The 21,139-nt window shown below is 44.1% G+C and overlaps 1 protein-coding gene across 2 annotated transcripts; it reads right to left on the bottom strand.

Moving 5' to 3' along the window:
* Nucleotides 1-1,183: 1,183 nt before the first annotated feature.
* Nucleotides 1,184-20,228, bottom strand: SLC19A2 (solute carrier family 19 member 2). Of its 2 annotated transcripts, none has more exons than XM_081026143.1 (6): nt 19,810-20,228; nt 12,720-13,322; nt 7,240-7,462; nt 5,979-6,171; nt 5,347-5,488; nt 1,184-3,436 (listed from the first exon to the last, which is right to left on the bottom strand). In XM_081026143.1, the coding sequence occupies exons 1-6, from the start codon at nt 20,011-20,013 to the stop codon at nt 3,308-3,310; spliced, it is 1,494 nt and encodes a 497-aa protein (XP_080882269.1). In that variant the 5' UTR covers nt 20,014-20,228; the 3' UTR covers nt 1,184-3,307. The 2 variants fall into 2 exon arrangements, with proteins under 2 accessions (XP_080882269.1, XP_080882270.1); XM_081026144.1 differs by having other exon boundaries at nt 12,834-13,322; nt 19,810-20,202.
* Between the last annotated feature and the right edge of the window lie 911 nt (nt 20,229-21,139).

The following is a 21,139-nucleotide window of genomic DNA, read 5'->3' as shown; positions in this document are numbered from 1 at the left end:
AGGTGCGTCTCGTCAGTGCGCGCGGAGGGCCCGTCGGGCGGCGGCGGGTCCCAAGGGGGGGGCCGGGCTCCAAGCGTCACCCACGGGGTTCTCGAGCGTTAGTGGGAACGGGCGAAGGGTCACCCTGCCCTCTCGGCGGGGAATTTTCCCACCCGTAACTGTCTCTCGCCCGTTTGGGGACGTTTCTGCCACATCGTCTCCAAGTCTGTTTCGGTGTATTCGTTTCTGCTTCGTGTCAAACACGAGGTTCCGGTTTCCCTGATAAGCAGGTTGCGAATTAGTGACCCGATTGTTGACCCTAGGGGTCTCCCTCTTTTGCCCACCAATCAAAACCCAACCCTTAGTTACCCAAGAGAGTGGTCAAAAAAAAGAAAACAGGTGTCTGGTGTGTGCTCCAGCTGGTTTCCAACTCGTCACGGTGGCGAGCGAGAAGGTGTGCGCATCTTTAAAGGGGTGGCTTGGAAAGTGTAAGTAACCTGCCCGAGACCACGTGTCTGAGAGGCACGTGTCTGAGAGGCAGAGAAGATGGGATGGGTTCCCATCCCGTAGTGCAAACCAACGCTCACTTCCGCCCCTGTATTTGTGTCCCCCCCCCATCTTAATGCCATTCTGACTCCGCCTTCTGCGCAGGGACCACCATGCCTTATGTTTGTCTTTTGTTGCAAAACACACCCTAGTGCCATATGCATATTGAGTTATTTAAATGATATGTGATGGATTCAATACAGCCTCCTGCCAATGCAATAGCTAAAAGCCCATTGTTTTTTAAAAAGTACATGAACATAAAACATGAAGACAGAAAAACTCTGGGTTGTTTTTTTTTTGTTTGTTTGTTTTTGCATGGAAAATTTCTAAGTCTTTGGTGATAATGAAATGCCTTAACGAAGCAGGTTTTGGAATGGGATGTTAAAAGGCAGGTGCTCATTTGGATACTGTGAGAAAATATTGATTTGGTTTCCCAGGATATAATGAACAAATGACTCTTAGCTGATGGCAACAGATGCTTCCCTGGGTATCAGAATATTTGAGGCTGTAGCAAAGAGGCTAGGAAGTTTCCAAACAAGATGCTACCTTCTGCCCTTGATTTAATTTCCTTTGTTTTTAAAATTCAGTTAACTTGAAAGAGAACGTGGGTTTGTTTAGTTTCTAAAAGGGAGAATCCTTTAAAAACAGATGAGAGGTATCAAGATGAAGGCCAAGAAAAATAAACAGTGCAATGTGGTGCCAGAAAAAATTAGGAAAACAACAGAAATAAGGGACAAGTCAAAGGTAAAGATCACAAAACAATGGGAGAGAGAGTGAATGGGATGACAAGGTTAATTAGAGAGATCAGGTGAAGGGAAGGCTCAATATGAAATTTGTTTTAGGAGAAATTATTAAAAGACTTAAAAATGTAATCCAAAGATCCTAGTGAAGCAAAAGATAAATTTAAAATAATTTTGATTAAAAAGGGAAAATATATTGTAAAATATTTATTTAATAAAAATAATTTTATAATCTGTACAGAATTGAATAAAAAGTACAACAAATTATTTCCACTTCTTTGCAAAACTGCATACAGTACAACTTGCAAATAGGGTTCAGCATTCTAGAAATATGGCTGCACACCAAGATGGCTCCAGCTGTATGCCACAAACTTCGAATTAAATTCCAGGAAAATACTGCTTTGGTAACATGAACAATTTGATTGTACCACAGTCCATTTTTATTAAAATCGTTAAATAAAATCCCTCAAACACCACTTTTCTACTTGTTTGAGTAAACAATTCCCTATGTAGCAAAAAAAAAAAGAGGCAAAATATAAAATTCAAGGCTGCTACTTTTATGACATCACTTCCCCTTCTCTTCCTTCTTTTCCCTATATGCAAAAAGAGGTTGAAGAGAACCAATTCGTATCCTCTTCATTTGCTTCTAAAGTTCTTGCTTACACCAAATAAATATGTCAATTTTACAGTCTTGACACTATTCACACTATTTAGCTGTGTCGTTCTAAAAAAGTTAACACTCCAGTTGACAGCAGCTACCTAGATTCTTTTCAAGATAAGGCAACAAAGTTGGCTTTAAAATAGTTTTCATGTCTCACATATTCTAGCAGCCACGTGGTAGGCTGATCTGAGAATTAAATGTATACAGAATGATATCTTTTCAAGCAACTTGGAAATGGAATCACTAGCAATTGTTATTTTAAGCATTCAGGATGATCCATCCTTAGAAGCAAAGGTAGATTTAATGTACAAAACACAGGAATTGTCTGTCCTAGTTCCTGTCCCATTGAAATAAATCAAAAAGAGGCTCAGTTCGTGAAAAACGCTTGGAATAATCCAGCGCCTAATGACATCTTTATCTTGGATAAGAAGGGCAAATAATATAAAAGCTATAAATGGGGATGAAATTATTTTTAAAACGACTTTTTCATTTTATTTTGGAAATAAAAGGAAATGCAAATACAAAATGGGCCAGTTGTGTCTTTTAACCCATATTCTACCTTTTCATCATGGAATTCATGGTCCTTCATACTGAAGAATAAAAGACAAGAAAACCTACCTTGAGTTTTCTGATTACGTCTCTTCATTTAGCTTATTAGCAGGCTTCAAAACTTGCCCTATTTTCTAACTAAATGAGCTTCTCTGGGAAGCATATGAATAACACAAAAATGTACTTCTAAAGAAAATCTACACAAACATCTAACTGTCAAGATGGGAACTGAGAACATTCATACAATGAATTTTTTAAAATAACAATATTAGAAATGACACACTCCTTACAGGACAGAACACCCAAGCAGAGCAAACACTGCCAGTAATAGGAACAACTTTCATCTGGAAAAACAAATGCACACGACTAACACAGAAACGAGAACTAAGCTGGACAGAGGCAGGTGCTGTTAGAACGTATTTCTGCCCCGACCTGTAACATCTTGTGGCCCCTGTGAAGCCCTGGTCCTACCAGGCCAACCTTCTGGCACATCAGATATAGGAGTACGGACCTATGCCACACCAGACTCAACTTGCTCTCAAGTATACACCATCGCATGCTGCTCGATTGTTCTTGATTACTTGGTTTTCAAAATCAAGTTGACTATTGAATCAGATTAAAGTCATCCTTCAATAATCCACGAAATAAACTTTACTTCTGGCTCCTCTGAACAGTATTATGTTACTATAGGACACAAGTATAGTCAATGGCTGCTTTGAAGCCATGAAATGCACATTCATAAATACATGTCTACAAATTAAAAAATTAAATATCTCCAGGAACAGCTGCTGTGCAGGGTCCTTGCTGTCAGAAGAAGCTCGTCAGCAGTGTATCATGAAGTGGTTACTTGAGAACTTGATTCTGGATCGTCCTGCTTTCTGTATTTCTTCATAACAGTGACTGCACCATTAGCCAGAAAAACCACAGAGATGAGTGCAAAATAACCTGCGTAGATCAGGAACTGAAGGGGGGAAAGAATTGATAGAATTATCAAGTAGAAGATGAGCTGTTTGGGTACACAGATGTAAAACGCTCTATAATTAAAGGATACTCCGTTTCTCAACAAAATTTCAAAAACCCGTGTGCTTGCCATATGTGCCAGGTGCTGAAGACACAGAGGCAGCAGAGCACGGAGGTCCTGAAGCCCGAGGGCCTGAGTGCGGATCCTGCCGACATCCTGACTAGCCATGTGACCCTGATTGAGATACTTAATCTCTGAGCCTTGACTCCATTTAGGAAATGGAATTCACATTTCCTACTTCACAGGGTTGTTGGGAAGAGATGAGATCATGCATGTAATTGTTTATTAGCACAACGGTTAATACTATTGTTTTCATTTTTGTTTCTGATGTTATAACTGAATCACCCTCAAGGCGATAGGTGGGTATGACAAGCCAGGTTCTGAAGATCAAGAACTTCTGTGCTTCCCCAAAGGCCGACAGTAGAAAGTCAATTATATTTCATTGTAGGATTACTTTTTATAAGAATCTTCTCTAAACCAACTTTTTAATGTGACTACATAGTTTATCAACATCATCATCATATTCTTCTTAACTTACTAAATACTTATAAGCTGGTTCATGGGTGCAAGAAGAGTTGCTCTAAGTCTTTGAATCAGAAGTTTAAAACTTTGGATACATTTTCCTACAGGATACCTGTTAATCATGACAGTTTCAGCACAGCCCACAAAATTCTAGTATTCCACGTGTTTAAACCCACCATTTTTATAGCAGGATGACGAGGACTTAGTTTCTCTCCTACCCTCTATCCCAGATGTAAGCAGTCAACACTTGACAGGGCTTCTCGAGGTTTTTACTGCCGGTAGCAATTGGGTGATGTACAGAAAATAAGCTCCCACTGCTCTGTACCCCTCCCCGCCAACCTTTTTGAGACAGCAGGATGCAGTGGGGGACAGTAGGCTTTAGAGTTAGATGCTGGTTGAAGTCCTAGCTCTGCCACACTAGTGTTGACTGCGTGACCTTAACCAACACCGGGTATTACTTAGCTTTCAGGCTCATTTTCTCCACGTCTAATCCTGACAAGTGCAAAATTCTGTATAAAGTACCTGGCACATAGAAAGCGCTCAATGCACATTACCTATCATTATTATTTCTCTTTTAGACCTCTTCAGTGAAAACAAAGTTAATTACTGATAATGTATTGGGTCTCTGTAGTCTAAGAAAACTACTACGTTAAGTATGGAGGGAATAATGGAGAAGGAATCTTACAGCCTGGGGTGGGGTAGGCACTTTTTGATTTATTGTCCCACTTTGCCAAAGTATAGACCAAACCCTACCTACAAACTCACAATGCATGAGGGCACATACAAGCATAGGACGCCTGAATGAAGAGAAGTATCCACATTGTTGTCTTGGGTGTTCCTGCAGGTGTTCTCTCAGAAAGTCACACTACGAATCATAATGCTATTTATCAACAGCAAGTCACCACCTTGGTATTTGGGTGAGGGGGACTTTAAACAAAGGGAAGCGACTCAGAGAGCTGTGAGATGAAGGAGGGCATCTCAAACATGGGGTACAGTATTCCAGGGACAGAATTAAAAAGGGAGGGAAACAGCCAGTGAAGAAGCAGAAGAGCTCCGCCTGGAAGGAACCATTGTTAGCCCTCAGCTCCAACGAGCTGGTCAGTTACGATCAGAATCGTTCTAGGGCCTCATTAAAAAGGTGATGGTCTCAACGTGCTCCAGGTTGCGAAGAACTGCGTACGGATGGGGGATGACTGAAGGAAGGAGGGAACACTTTTCTTTTTTCTTTTCTATCTGTCTGTATTGTTTGAACGTGTTTTCATTAGGCATGCTCCACTTCTGTCCCCCTGATCAAGCTGTAATATCTTCAGTGCCCAGACAGGTCTTACCTGCGTGGTAATTTCTAAGCCAAGGCCACTGGCGTCTACTACAATGAGAGTGAGCACCGTCTGCAGTCCCAAAGCAATGAAAGTGTTTACACCAAACACCAGGGCGTAGCGCTCCATGCTGAGGTTCGCAGCAATCTGAAAACTTAAAAAACAAAGAATGAACAGACAGAATTTCTCCCCGGGGAATTACAGTTTTTTACTCCAAATGTGAAGAGCACCCCCTTCTTTTTATCGTCAGCTTGTCAGCTTCCTTCCCAACCAAGTTCAAAGTATTTGTTTCGAAATGATGTAAATCTCATGCAAACATCTGGAAGCAGCAGGAACCCGTGAACAAGGAAATAAATGAACCTTGCCCAAACGCTTCCTGGGGAGAAAACAAACAATGCAAGGCTTCCTCCCATCTGCAGAGGTAACAGTGGTCCCTTCCAGGTGGAACTCTTCTGCTTCCTCACCCACTGGTTCCTCCACTTTTAATTCTGTCCCTGGAATACTGTACCCACGTCTGGGATGCCCTCCTTCGTCTCACAGTGCTCTTGAGTCTTTTAATTCGAAAATTTAATTTTTGTACAGAAACCAAAAAGCTTGTCCTGTCACAACTTTTGCTCAGGCTTCTTTGAAAGGGAAACACATACGTTGCTATGGTGATGAGTAACATGTAAATGATTCTGAAGACCACGTAGGACGCGTAGCACACCCAGATGTTCCCCGCAGTGTCCATGACGTACACAGCGGCAGCAATCAGCAGAGAAAACAGCGACAGGGTCATTTCCCCCCAAGTGGACCAGGATATTTTTATGTAACCGACTGCAAACACAGCAACAGCACCTACCAAACAAAAAGGGACGTGCAACTCAGTTATTTTGCGAAATCACTACTATTTCAATACATTAAAAAGGCAGATGATTACATGTTAGGAGGGTAACTCAAGATGACGCAGACCTTTAAAGTCAGGCAGAGAATTTGGACTTGATGGAATAAAGAATATGGAGCCAGTGGGATGACAAGAAATGAATTAGGGCAGTTGGCAGTGAAAGGGCAAAGGAGAGCACAGACACAGAAATGCTGCCAAGGAAAAGCTTTCTGAGGCCAACACAGAGGCAAGAGTCAAAAAGCACCGCTGCTTCAAGCTTGGCAGCCTGGCAGGACGCGTGATCTCTTCTACTAGGAGCAGCTAAGAACATGGCGGAAGGACATCTCTGCCCTTCGCTAAAATGATGGTGATTTGCAGCTATCATGGATGGAGTGCTTTCTAAGTGTCAGGCACAGTTCTAAGTGTTGACAGAAATCAGGTAAAGTCTTCCAAAAAACTTACGAGGTCGGCCAGCAAATTAGAAAGGGACAATAGAATATGATGGTCAGTGACACAGGCTGCCCGTTCCAGTCTCCACTTGACTGCTTACCATCCGTATGACCTCGGGCAAGTGGTGTAGACATCTGTCCACAGTTTGCTTAACTGTGCAATGGGGATAACAACTGCACCCTTCTTGGAATTTGGTGAGAGCAGAGTCAATATGCAGAAAGCCCTTAGGTTAGCACCTAGCACATATTAACACAACGTACAATAGCTATTGTTTAAGTATTACTTATTGCTCCTCAGTTTTACATCATGTGCCAAAAGCACCTAGCAAATCCGAGATGATGGAAACTTGGATCTGAAATCATTACATTAGGTTTCTCAAAGGTTATAAAGAATTCAAGTTTGTTAGTCTAATCCTTCACCACTTCTCAATTCTCCTCCTAATCATAAAGTCAGAGCTCAGAGTAAGTCAATCACTCTTTGGGGCCATTTCAACTTTGGGAGGGCAGAAGAAATCTGACTGCGGTTCACTTAACTACCAGAGGAACCCCTCCCCCCGCCGTCCCAGCCACCCCCTGACACCCTGTGTTGCCTACCCAGTAGTGTTGAAACGGCCTCCACACCACCGTTGTAGATAGCAGCATGGCGAGAAGGCAACACCTGCTCCCACAGGCCTTGGGTGTAGTTCACGACTTGAAAATAGCCGCAGGTGGAAAGGGCCCACCACACCGACCAGCAGAGCAGAGGGCGAGAGGAGTAGCACATCAAAAAGTCATCCCACAGCACCTTCAGCACGAGAAGCCGGTCAGGCGTGGGTTCCTACACAGCGAAAAGGGAGAAAGCACCAACATGGTGAAGGCAACAGCACAGAGAACAATGGAAAGACTCAGTTTTCTATGTGACAGACTTCACTCTTTGCTTGGGAAAACACACATGTATAAACTTGGCAATTATATTTATCCCCAGGGGGAAAAACCCTCCTTCTCATACAATGTTTGCTGTAAATACTCTATGAACATGAGCACAGCTGTGTGTAATAACCTAGCCAAGGAGGTAGTTTACAAAACGAAGGTGCAAAGCGGTCAGATTGCATGCTTGAGCCGAAAGGAGACGGCAGTCCACATCTCCCCACAGGTGCAAGCAGCTTTAAGAATCAGCAGTAATCACAACCCTATGAAATCTGTTCAGTTAGAGTCCCTCAGTGAGAGCCTCCTGTCCTTATTACTGACAGATTCATTGAACAGAAACAGGTAGAAAAGGCAGAAATCTTAGAAAGAAACAGACCAAAACATTAGCAGTTCTCTCTGAGCAGTGGGGTAATTAGTGACTGTGATCTTCTTCCTTATTTTCATGTGACCCCATATTTATAGGAAGTATTACTAATACAATGAAGCCACATAGCTACTATGCTTATAATCGAGTGAATCAAGACATTACTGAGCTATGCACCATAGCTAGGCTCTGCCAAGAAGTCAGTGTGAGATTCCAGACACCCCATGAGTCCTCTCTGATCCACCTGAATCGAAGGTCCAATCTACCACAGGTTGCCATAATTCCTGAGGCTTGCTCAGAAATAGGAAATTAGACGTTTGTGGTGAACACGAAAATGCAAAGGAGAGAATCCAAAGGGGCCAAAGGTTTGCGGACCATGAGGCAGCATGTCAGAGCCAGGATGTGTCACAGGAGCCATGTTACAGGGTGACAACACCCAGGGCACCAGTATGATTCAAGCCTCTCGGTGGAGGCCATATGTCCTGCATGACCTCAATGCTCCAGATGTACAGAGATTACACAATCCTGCAATCAGCCCCTTTCCTTTATTTTTAAATTGAGGTCTAATTGCCCTCTAACATATTAGTTTCCGATGTACAACATGATTTAATATTTGTACACATTGCAAAATGATTATATCAGTCACCATACAGTTAGAAACTTTTTTTCTTGTAATGAGAACTTTAAAGATCCATCCTCTTAGCAACTTTCAAATATGCAATACAGTATTATTAACTATAGTCACCATGCTGTACATTGTAGCCCCAGGATGTATTTACAACTAGAAGTTTGTACCTTTTGACCCACTTCACCCATTTCACCTTCCATGCAACCCCCACCTCTAGCAACCACAAATCTGTTCTCTGTACGTGCGAGCTTGTGTGTGCATGTTTTGCTTTTAGATTCTAAATATAAGTGAGACCATATGGTACTTTCTCTTTTTGACTTACTTCACTTAGCGTAATGACCTTGAAGTCCATCCATGTCATAATGGCAAAAATTCATTTTTTCATGGCTGAATATTCCTTTAAGTGTGTGTGTGTGTGTGTGTGTGTGTGTGTGTGTGTGTGTGAGAGAGATAGAGAGAGAGAGAGAGAGAGAGAGAGAGAGAGAGAGAGAGACTAGGGGAAGCAATGAGAGAATGGATGAATTATTGTGATGCCATACCTTTCTTCTAAGAGACAATTTCATAGTCACACTGCTAATATTAATTTCATCATTTAAAATTTTCCTCTTTCCATTCTCTTCTTCTCTATTATTCATTACTACCCCACTTTGGCAAAGTATACGCACACACACAAACACATATATATATTTTTTCCTTCTTTATCCATTCATCCATTGATGGACAGACATTTAGGTTGTTTCCTTATCTTGGCTATCGTAACAATGCTGCAATAAACATGGGGGTGCAGACATCTTTTAGAGTTAGTGTTTTCTTTTGCGTTAGATAAATACCCAGAAGTGGAATTTCTGGATCATATGGTTATTCTAAGTTTTTGAGCACCATCCATACTGTTTTGCATAGCAGCTGTACCAATTTACATTTCTACCAACAGGGCACAAAGGTTCCCTTTTCTCCACATCCTCCCCAATACTTGTTATTTAACTTTTTGAGAACAGCCATGCTAACAGGTGTGAGGTAATGTCTCACTGTTGTTTTGATTTGCATTTCCCTGATGATTAGAGATGCTGAGTATCTTTTCACGTACCTGTTGGCCATCTATATATCTTCTTTGGGAAAATGTCTATTCAAATATTTTGTCCATTTTTCAAATTGCATTGTTAGGATTTGTTGTTGTTGTTGTTTTGGTGTTGCGTTGTTATGAGTTCTTCATATAATTTGGATATTAACCCCTTATCAGATCTATGGTTTGCACTTATTTTCTCCTATTCCTATTTCTCCAGGCTGCCGTTTCATTTTGTTGACTGCTTTCATTGCTGTGCAGAAGCGTTTGAGTTTGATGTCTTCCCACCTGTCTATTTTTGCTGTGACTGCTTTTGCTTTTGGCATCAGATTAAAAAAGTAACCGCCAAGACCACTGTCAGGAAGCTTACGCTTACGTTTTCCTCTAGGAGTTTTATGGTTTCAGGCCTTAAATTCGAGTCTTTAATCCAGTTTGAGTTAATTTTTGTGTAGTTCCTCCTTTCAATAGAACCTTTTAATAGGTATAGTTCGATGTTTACAATACCAAATTAAATGCCACTTTTTACTTATTTCAGTTATGTGCAGAGAGGGATTTGTCTATAGCCAAACCAATGGCGACATGGATTATTTTCGAGAATAAGTTTGACAAGCTTGAAGGAAAGTCAGAATATGGTTCTATCAGTCAGGACTGCCCTTTATTTTGATTTTCAGGGCTGGTTCCTTTATGTCGCATAGGTCTCAACTCAGACATCAGCTTTTCAGAAAGCTATTTCAATGCTCTTAGTAACCATTACTTCTCCATACCACTTGCTAGCCCATTACCCTGTATGACTCCTACTTCATTTTCCCTTTCTATTAAATCAGGATCAAACCACCTACCTCCCTACACACTCTTCTTTACCCTAATTACTACCGTTATGACTTATGCTTCAATTATGGACTGTGTCAACTTAAAATGGTACTAAGATTTCCAAAATCCATACTGACTTTCCTTCACGTTTGTCAAAGATAGACAGTAATTGAGGGCTGTACAGCTGTCAAGCAGCACTGTTCGCATGTTACGGCGTCAACAGCAGAGCCAAGGACATAATGGAACTGACTTGAATCCTAATTCCATGTTTCCCCCCAAAATAAGACCGGGTCTTATATTAAGTTTTGCTCCAAAAGACACATCAGCATTTATGTTCAGGGGATGTCATCCTGAAAAATCATGCTAGGGCTTATTTTCCGGTTAGATCTTATTTCCGGAGAAACACGGTTTTTACCACACTGTAGTCAACATGATAGTTTTGACCATGTTGTCACCCCAGCAAAAGACTACATGGAGCAAAGTACAGGTGGAAGTGAATCTGACATACACTCTTAATTTATGTTTAGGAGCATATTTGGGTAATTCTGCACAAGTCACTAATCTCTGATCCCAATCCTTATCTCTGAAATGAGAGGGTTGACAAGATCTAAAGTCCCTTGTAACTTTAAGATTCTCTGATTGTTCTTTGACCTATGCTTAGAATCACTTCTGACTCTGAAATTTTATAATTATTTTGCATGTCACGTACTGATATTTTGCATATCTATAAGCAACAAACATCAAGTTGGTCTAGCACAGAGTTTTTTAAACTGTAGGTTTCAACTTATTAGGTGATAAATGCTTATTATCCATTGCATTAGTGGGCAATGATCGCATTATAAAAATAAATTGTACAGAATGTGGCAGGATAAAATATTGTGTTATAAAACCTTTGTTTCAGTTATATATAAAATATATACATACCTATATATGTACTGGTTGCTATGTAAAATGTGTTTCTTATTCATGTTCAAAAAAGTTTAAAACTCACCGGTCTATAAACATGTTCAGAACTATGGCTGTATGTTCATATTTAAAAAATATATATGTATACACAAATTAATCTTTGCTAAAGGCATTTTAACACATTTGAAACAGATTTTTAAAAAGGTTCTTCTTCTTTTTTCTACTATATGAGATCTAGCAAATGATTATGTTGATCCTCCAACATCACTTAACAAATTATGAAGAAATCAGTATTTCACGTCTAATTAGTCCCAGCAACTTTGACTGACGTTGACCACATGTGCCCTAATGATCAAAGTGAGTTTCCTGAGTGTCACCCACTGCGATACAAGCTATATTTGAAGTAGTAACCAGAGGTGAAGGAGGAGAATGGGCAAAAGAGAGGAATTTTCCGTGAGGCTATCAGACGTGTCACCTTGAAGCAATCTGGGTAAACTTGAGGTGGAGAGCCAGACCATTCCCGTTGGTCCTTTACTCTCACCCAGCCTACAAAGCTTATGGAGTTTGGTTTTATGGCTGACAGAGCCCGTCTACAAAGCTGGAATATTAACAGGCTGATTTTCAAACAATTCCCAGAAAAGCTAAGACTAAGTCAGTATGTTTGGAATGAATCTCTCCTCCCCCCATAGCTTATAAACTGATAGAAAGATAACAAGCTGTTATTAAAAAGAAAATAAAAGGATGAATGACTAGGGGAGGCAATGAGAGAATGGATGAATTATTGTGATGCCATACCTTTCTTCTAAGAGACACTTTCATAGTCACACTGCTGATATTAATCTCATCATTTAAAATTTTCCTCTTTTCATTCTCTTCTCTACTATTCATTACGACCCCACTTCGGCAAAGTATCATTTGGAATTAAATATCAGATATCATTTCCAGCACAGAAGAAGACGGTTATTCCTATCATTAAATACTCTGGGCTTCAATTCAGAAACTGGAAGCAGATATTCATCACTTATTGGAATCATTTCATCTATTCATTTAACATAATTGTCTGAGTGCTTTTTCTGTATGCCAAGTTCTGAGGCTTGAAAGATGAAGAAGAGACAGCCCTTACTGTGGCTTCTAAGACATTTCTGATACAAGCAATATAAATTTGGGCCAGTCTGAGCTTGAAGGTCATTCACTCCAAGGGAAAATACATTTGTCATCTCTAATTTAAATCAACCTTAACTAGAATCAATGAATGAACGAATGAACCAACCAGCTGACTCAGGATTAAACCTGAATTCAAATGAATACAAGGTTGAGCAAGATGGGGTTTCCTGTCTGTTTTTTCTCCACGGGGCTGGCCCCCAGAGTAGCAACCAGGAGACATGTGAAACGGAACTTACTGGTTCCTCCACGGGAGGCTCTTCCACATTTAGAGGGATTTTTGACTCAAGGTCCTCCCACCCGGGGAGGTGGTTGGACGCTGACGTGTCAGTAACAATGCCGCCGTTTTGTACCTTGATTCCATTCACTCCCTGGCAGGTGGGATGAACATGGTGAAAGAAGAGGCTCTTCTGTGGCATCGGCAGAAACCAGGCGACAGCAAAAGCCACAGAAACACAGGTGAGAGAGATGACATTCAGGCTGAACAGGGACCAGTCTGCCACCGAGACGAGGATCTGCCCTAGGACAGAGCCCACTGTGAAGCCCACCAAGGTGGCACTCCGACAGTAACTTGTGACTTTCTGGTATTTGCTCAGGTCCACCACACTGTAGATATAAGAGTAATAGGCAATTTCAGTGGCTGTGGCGATGCCGTAGAAGAATTCCAAGAACTGCACGGCCAGCAGTCCCTGGGCGTAGAGCAGCATGAACCATGTAACGATGAGGCTGAGTCCCTGCAGCAGGACCACGGGCTTGTAACGGAGGTAGTCTGTGGCGAGGAACACAGGGAACAGCAGCAGCAGGTAGGAGTAGGTCCAGACTGGGTAGATTTCATTGAAGACCTGCGAGACAAAGAGATTAAACCCATCAGGGACATCACAGGACCTGGCATAATCACGATTTGTTCTTCTAAAACAGCTTACCAACACCTCAAATACCTCATCCTTATCGACTGAAGAAATCTCAGCAACAGTTCTAACATTGTTGGGAATATACTTCCCCGTTTCCACCCTGCATCGTTTTCTTAAAATCTGCCCCATTCATCCAGGCCTCGTTCAAAGTCTTCCTCATCCTGGAAGACAGCCAGAGCTGCCAGCACGGGTATGATCGCACGTTCAAAGCTCTCCTGATAGTAATGCTTTGTGCTCCCGTCTCCCGTTACCTCACAGCACGTTCTTAACCATGGTTGCCCCTTTCCCAATGAGCTTGAAACATTTCGATTCTCAGCCAGAGGCATTTTTCAGAAACCTCCCAGGAGATTTAATACGGGCAGAGTGGAGAACCACTGTCTTCTAGGTTCTGTAAGGTGGACTCTTCTGTACAACCTAACGGACAGCATACTCTTATAAGGTACTTGGCTCAATAACTGCTTTGGAATCGTCAGTTCTTACTTCTAGCCAGAGGACGGGGAACCTTGATCCTTCTGTTTGACTTATTCGGACTGATTTGATTCCTCTGATTTTAAGTTTCCTTTCCTTGGGAGCACAGGAATAAGCAAACAAAATAAAACTATCTGAACAACTATCAGTGGATGATAGAATTATAGGCAACTTTGATGTCCTCCGCTTGTCTGTAATATGAAAAACACAGAAGTGCTTGCTGTTTTCTTTTTAAGGTATTTTTCAGATGGGGATATAGTAGAAATAATCTTTAGAATAAACTTTAAACCATTAAGACCCCTGCTAGAATTTTAGTTCCATCATTTGCTATATGATCCTAGGCAAGTTTCTTTCCGTTCCCTTTCGACTTAATCTCCGTCATTAGTAAAGGAGGGAGAAGACCCACACCACAGGGTTATTTCTTGCACAGGATTAAATGAGAGAATACATTAAACCACTTAATCCACTTCATTCATAGGTCTGAAGACTTGAGGACAGAAGCAGACACACAGACCACTGGAACCATATGAAGTAGGGAGATTGACTGAACCGTCATCCCCGTTCTTCCAATAACAGTCACTGTAGGAGGCTTTTCTCTCCTCTTATACCTGCCCAGTGTCTAGCAAGATTCTAGCAAGATCCTAGGGGTGTAAGTCAGTCAGTTTTTAAACGATCATGTCAAAGTCTGGATCAGTGGCCCAATTTTTAAGTGCTTTCTCAAAGGTCGTCTTGATAACAGGCTAAATACTTTGTGACGGAGCAATGCAACCCTAGACTTTGAATATCTAAGTCTAAGGGTGACTCTCTTTTTAACTCTCATGTATGTACCTCAGTTTAGCAAGTGTAAAATGGGCTGTTGTAAGGTTTTAGAGGAACCCCAAAGTAAACAATTACTGTCAAATCTTTTGCCAGTGCAGAGCACACCTGTAAAAGTAAAACAATCTGAAATGTATTCCAGACTTGACTTCTGTTTCTGACTGGCCCAATACCAAAAGTGATTTGTCCAGCAGCCCCACCTTCGTGAATTGTGGCCTAATTTGTGTTTGTGAGTCATTTAGCAACCTCCACTTGCACCTGAATATGTGTATGAAAGAATAATCGAGAACTGTAGAAAGGATTCTCATTCACACTATGGAAATTTGAGCAAATGAGGAACGAAGTGCTCTTGGCAGGCATGACCAGATCGAAAGATGAAAACCAATGGCGATAACCTTGAGATGAAGGCCAGGAGGAGAGAAGGTTCTGACAGGCTTTTCAGTTATCAACTTCCCACTCCTTTTTGGCCTCTAGTTTTGCAGATACGCTCCGACAGTTTTCTGAAGTTTGCAAGCGCCTCCTTTTTGACTCAGCATGTTTCTTCACCTTGCCATTTCCCAAAACATGTTTTCCCAACACAACAGCACCACAAAGCTATGAGCCATACACCTTTCCTCTACAACACCCTCTGGCATCTCCTGCAACACCCCATCTGCTTTTGTTTTCTACACCTCTTCAGACTTTAATTGACCTCTTCACTCCAGTCAGATGGTCTGTACTGAGATGTTATGTACCTTTCAATAACTGTCGTCCCAAATCATTCACTGCCACGTTCTCATTGCATAAACCTTATCCTTTTCATTAACAATTTAAAGGGCACACACTTATAAGTCTGCTCCTAGCCCTACTACAAAGCCACGATTTAGACAATGAAGGTGAGGAAAAGGAACGTCGCCAGACTTGCCCATGCCAAGTAGAAACAAACATAAAGGCAAGAGGAGGAAAACGACCAGATGGGTTCTCTTTAGCTTAAATACAAAATCAGATGTGTTTCCATGGACAGAGATCACGCCACAATGAATGTCCCTGTCACAGTATCACCAGCACTAGACGCTGCATGACACGCTATTCCCCTGACCTGCACGACTGCATTTAACCCACACAACCCTAACTTTGCTTTCATCATCTCTATTTTACAACTGAGAAAACTTGGCCTTTGAGAAAGGTTACGTAAATTGTCCAAAGTTATCCCCGCTGGTAACTGGCAGAACTGAACCCAGATATTCTGAATCTACTACACTACATTTAAATGCCTCATTTCTCGTCAGAAAACCATTACTGATCATCTGCTATGTTCCAGTGTTACCTGTAACGCTTAGGGCAGCTTTTCCAACCTGCACTGAGATGCTTTTATAGGGCACTCAGAAGAGATAAAAGACCACACCACCTCCAGAGTTTAGACCCTGGGTCTCCAAAGATCCCTTCTCTTTCAACGCCAAAGAGAAGCTGTGAAGCAGAAAGTGCTTCTGTGATGAATACTTTGAATCTTGAATGAAAAAATGTACACATTACCGACTCTTATTGTCCAGACCCTGGACATGCCTTCTTATCTCAGGTAAAATATGCCATGCGAGCAAAGGGAACTGATTTGATTCTAAGGTACCTTTCACAACTCTGGATCTGAGTTTGTTTGTGCTTTCCTCTGAGACAAAAGTTAACAGGAAACAGATGTCCGATTTTAACTTATAATTCAGACTTAGAATCAAGTTTCAATTAAACAACTAGTCTGTAAGCACTTATTTGCACTGTTTTCAAGCTGTAGGGGGAATCACACAAAAAAGAAAATAATAAAATGAAGTCTCAGTTCTCCAGGAGTTCGGAACCTACTGAGGAATATATGTACACATATTGATAGGGAGACAGGAAATATGGGGTTGGGTCTGTGAGGTGGACCTTGAAGGATAAGGAAGTGAGAGGCTAACAGAGAGACAGCAACAGATATGTATGGGAAGATTACTCCAAGCAGAGATCACATCTTCAAGTACAGACCAACAGACGAGACTGTGGATATGCTGGAGTTACAACATGGATGGACCCCGGGTTATGTGAAAGAAGGCAAGGGGAAGAAGCATGTCATAAATGGGAGGTAAGGATGCTACGGAGGGAAGAGCCCGATTCTGCAAGGCTCTAAATATCAGGCAGAACAGGTGGACTATTTCTTTCAAAAATCAAAGAAAGATAGTGAGTGTCTGTCACATCACATGCTGAAAAAGATGAAAGGATAAAAAAGTTTTTGGAGATAAAGAACTCTATTTTATTAAAAGTTTGGCTTTCAACTATTGGAATACAGTCACATTTTAACCTGCTTAAAACTTATAAAGTGGTACCTAAAGCAAGTTAAGGTTTTTCCTGAAATCTAAGAAAAAAATCCTTTGAGGGTAGAAAAATAGAGAAAATTCTGTCCTTTCTTTCCTCCTTTTGTCTTTGGACACGGTTAACAATAGCTCTATTTAAGATGATCCAACTTGGCCCTAAAGTCTTTCAGGAGGAAATACAAACTTCAACATAAATATCACTGACCAGGATTAGACATTCACTTTGCCTAAAAATCATGTAATATTTCTTATTTCACTGTCCATTGATGAAAACAAGCAGTCTGGAAGGAGAACACATTGTTCTTTTTATTTCGGTTATTAGAATTTCAAAACACCTGGAAATTCAAAACAGAGCCACACTGCATAACCAGCAGACCGCAGTGATTCCCAAGGCCTCAGAGACAAACGACAACCCTTTCCAAGACTAACTTTCTCTCTACACCCTGCTCTCTTCCTCATCTAATTTGCAATAACAAAAGGGCGCTGTGTTTTTGTTACACAACCAGCAAATATTTACTGGGCCTGGCACCCCTGCTTTATTCCTATGTCCCCTGAACATACTTCACTCTCCTTAGAAAGCTTTCTGGTAAGACAGGGCACATGATGGCACATAGCACAGCAACTCTTTGCCCAGGGGCACGTGACAAAACAGATCGGCTTTCAAATATCAACACTGAGAATGTTTCTCCCCCACGTACTTCTGCTCCTCGGTCAGGCAAGGCACACAAAGTGCAGATCACATGGCCGTTCCCATGAAACTTTAATTATTAGCAGCTCACTAGCAGTATCATGTCAGTTTCAGTGGCTACATCTCAGAGTCAGTGGTGCTTCTGAGTGTCCGGGATCCTTCTCTCTCATCTTTACTGCAGTAATTTTCTTCTTATGAAATCATTCTGTTTGCAAGAGTTGGGCCTTTCCATTTTATTGTTTTTGATCCATATTAAAATTCCAATAGGTCATGAATAACTGTTACCGTCCCTTGTGGAGTGGTGCATAAAACTGAGAAATAGAAGGGTCCATAATGCTTGCTAGAGGTGAAACGAGAAACTCAAATGAAACCCGCAATCCTGGATTCAACGCTGACTTTCAAGTCCCTGGTAAGTGCCCTGGAAAATGGAGGAGCAATGCATGCAACAACCAAGTGGGCTATGAGCAGCTACACCCTGCTGTAACCTGTTATGCTGGCATACTGATTCCTGCTCAAAAGAGGTGACTACCAACCGCAGAGAGAAGAGTGAGGTTTAGATGGGAGGAGCATTTCACAATGGGAAGAGATGCAGGCATAGGAAAAAAGGACCAGATAACAAGTGACCACTCAGCTTTCACCCTTTGTAGTGTTCCAGAAAGGAATACCAGATCTCAGTTCTGACGCTTCGTAACGCTCAAGGGAGAGGATGCTGAACCTGCTTTATGTTGGTTCTGTGGGGAGCTCTTTGAGGTCAGTCCCTTTTTCAGTTAATATTCTTCTTCAAAAAGCAAGAGTTGAGATCGACTGTACACTGTAAGAGTTAAACACATTTTAAAGTACACAACGCACTTCTGAAGTTTTTTTACTTATAAACCCGTCATCTAGGGAAAACCAATCAGCATGAGATTCTTGATCATGGACTCCAGGCTCTCAACCACTCTGAACATCACAGAGGTACAGAAGCTTTGCAAGATCTCATCCTGCAGTGGAGGAGCAAAGCTAACATCTGTGAAACAATTCACGATGCAAGAAAAACTATTTTGTGCCAATCATGTGCCAACTAATTATGTGCCAATTCTCTGATACCATCTAAGTATCTGCTTGTATCCCAGAAGGTGGGTGGGGGGTGGGGGACAGCATATCTTTGGACACAGCCTCACCCAACTAAAAATCAAGCCAAATTAAGAGGACGGATTCTTGTTGCCCTGTACTGTCCTTACTGTAAGGTATGGGAAGGAAGAGAATGCAGTAAGGGGAGGGCAGATCCTTTCAGAAAAGCAGGGGTTACTCAGCGTCTGGTACCCTACAAATATTTACTAAGCCTTTACCATGTCCAAAGTACAGCTTGCTGCTTTTACTTTTTTATCCGAATGTATCCCCCTTTCCCGCTTGTCCCCCCTCTCCCCCGCAGACACTGCAGGACCGGTCTGAGCAGAGTGGGGCTGAGCTCCATTACAGCTACGTGTCGGCCTGCAGCGCGAGTGCAAGGGGGCTCCGGACCCGCGTGGGAGCGCTGCGCGCAAGACGCGCCCTAGGAATCCAGCGGACCGAAAAGGCGCAGGAATTAACGCCACGCACAGCCAGGCGCCGCCTCCCAACTGGGGAAAGTCACAAATCTCTGCCCAGAATGGCTCCTGCGCGGCTCCAGCGCCTTTCTCACTCCTCCTCCTTCTTTTCTTCAAGCATATCCCCTCCGCACACTTTCCGCCCGCTCGGGCCACCCCGCGCCACCCCGGGCCACCGCGCCACCCCGGGCCACCCCGCGCCACCCCGGGCCACCCCGCGCCACCCCGCGCCACCCGGGCCACCCCGCGCCACCCCGCGCCACCCCGCGCCATCCCGCGCCAACCCGCGCCCGCCCGGGCCACCCCGCGCCACCCCGGGCCACCCCGCGCCACCCCGCGCCCGCCCGGGCCACCCCGCGCCCGCCCGGGCCACCCCGCGCCACCCCGCGCCCGCCCGGGCCACCCCGCGCCACCCCGCGCCCGCCCGGGCCACCCCGCGCCACCCCGGGCCACCCCGCGCCATCCCGGGCCACCCCGCGCCATCCCGGGCCACCCCGCGCCACCCCGCGCCACCCGGGCCACCCCGCGCCACCCCGCGCCACCCCGCGCCCGCCCGCCGCGCGTACCTGTCTCTCCGTCAGGTTCTTGTCGGGCCCCAGCAGGTAGGGGGTCAGGAAGGGCTCGGAAGGCCTGAGGCTGGCGAAGAAGCCGTAAGTGCAGAGCAGCGCGGTGGGCAAGATCCAGCACTCGTGGGGGACCCGAGCGGTGCGCAGGAGCATGGTGGCCGCCGCCGCCGCCGTCCGCCGGGACACCGGGCCGGGAACATCCATCCGGAGCGCGAGGGGCGGGGTCCCGGCCCGGCCCCTTCCTTCCCCTTTTCCTCTTGGTCCAGCTGGAGTGCGGTTCACGCGTGGCCCCCGCGCGGGCACCTGTCACCACATGGGGCGCCTCCCCTCGGAAGCGCTGGGCTGCGTCGGGCGGCCGGCCGGCCTTCTCGGTACTGGGAGCCTCACATGTCTGAGCGCCAAGCTCCGCAGACACGGGGACACGCCCTGAGGCCCACCCACCGCCGCCGCCTCCAGGCTGAGAGCCAATCACAGAGGACGTCGGGAATGTGGCTTCTCTCCCATTGGCTGGTGGCGGCACGCCGGGCCGCTGACGGCCGCGGGCTCGGGCGCCGAGGGCGTGTGCAGGGCTCCCTCCCAGCGCCGGTGGGGGCGGCGGCTGGCGCTGGGCGGGCGGGAGGCCACCGCCTGCTGTCGCGATGGGCTCGCTCCTCGTCCGCGCTGCTACTCACCGGTGGGGAATGCCCCTAGTGGGCCGAATCCCCCGCCGAAAGGAAGGCGCCATTCGACACGGTCACCCTCTGTCGTTCTGATTCACCGCCTCTCTGGACGTCCACTCACTTGGTCCTTCCCCAGACGTGTAGTGGGCAAGGCCTGGCAAAGGATTTCACCTTGGGACGGGGGAACGCTTAACCTTTCCTTCAGCAGCTCTCATGCTTTAAATTGTATTCAGCTGCCACGGACAGATAACGAGAAGCCTCGGAGCGTTTGCCAGGACACTGGACAGAAAGGACGTAAAATACCGTGAGAAGGAAGAACGAGCTGGTCCCTTAACAGAGGGACCGAAATGGAGTCCAAACGAAAGGGGTTTCGCTTTGTTTTTGTCACTGTTTGCAAGCGGAATAGGACGAGAACAAACACACGCTGTAGCCTGTGTTTGGAAGGAAAGGGGGAAGTTCTGAGACGTTAAAGCAATCATGAAATACCACGGATCACCGCTAAAAAAAAAAAAAAATCCGGACTTGGCACAGTTTTCAAGGGCAAAGCATGACAATCCCCAGTGCTTTCTTCCATCTCTCTCTCTCTCTCCCTCTGCCTGTCGCACAGCCTGACTCTATTCCAATTCTTCCCCTGCAGACCAGGCTGCACCACTTCAAGTAATTTTCCCTGT

The sequence above is a fragment of the Rhinolophus hipposideros genome, assembly GCF_964194185.1.
Source record: "Rhinolophus hipposideros genome assembly, chromosome: 19".
NCBI classification, from domain to species: domain Eukaryota; kingdom Metazoa; phylum Chordata; class Mammalia; order Chiroptera; family Rhinolophidae; genus Rhinolophus; species Rhinolophus hipposideros.
The sequence above is the reverse complement of the archived record's forward strand: the minus strand, read 5'-3'. Positions and strand labels throughout refer to the sequence as shown.

Excerpts from the sequence above, each read along its gene's own strand:
- SLC19A2 (XM_081026143.1), bottom strand. The coding sequence starts at position 20,013 with ATGGATGTTCCCGGCCCGGTGTCCCGGCGGACGGCGGCGGCGGCGGCC. Across the intron at positions 13,323-19,809 it reads AGAACCTGACGGAGAGACAG|GTCTTCAATGAAATCTACCC; the intron begins GTACGCGCGGCG and ends TTTGTCTCGCAG. Across the intron at positions 7,463-12,719 it reads AGCCTCCCGTGGAGGAACCA|GAACCCACGCCTGACCGGCT; the intron begins GTAAGTTCCGTT and ends TTCGCTGTGTAG.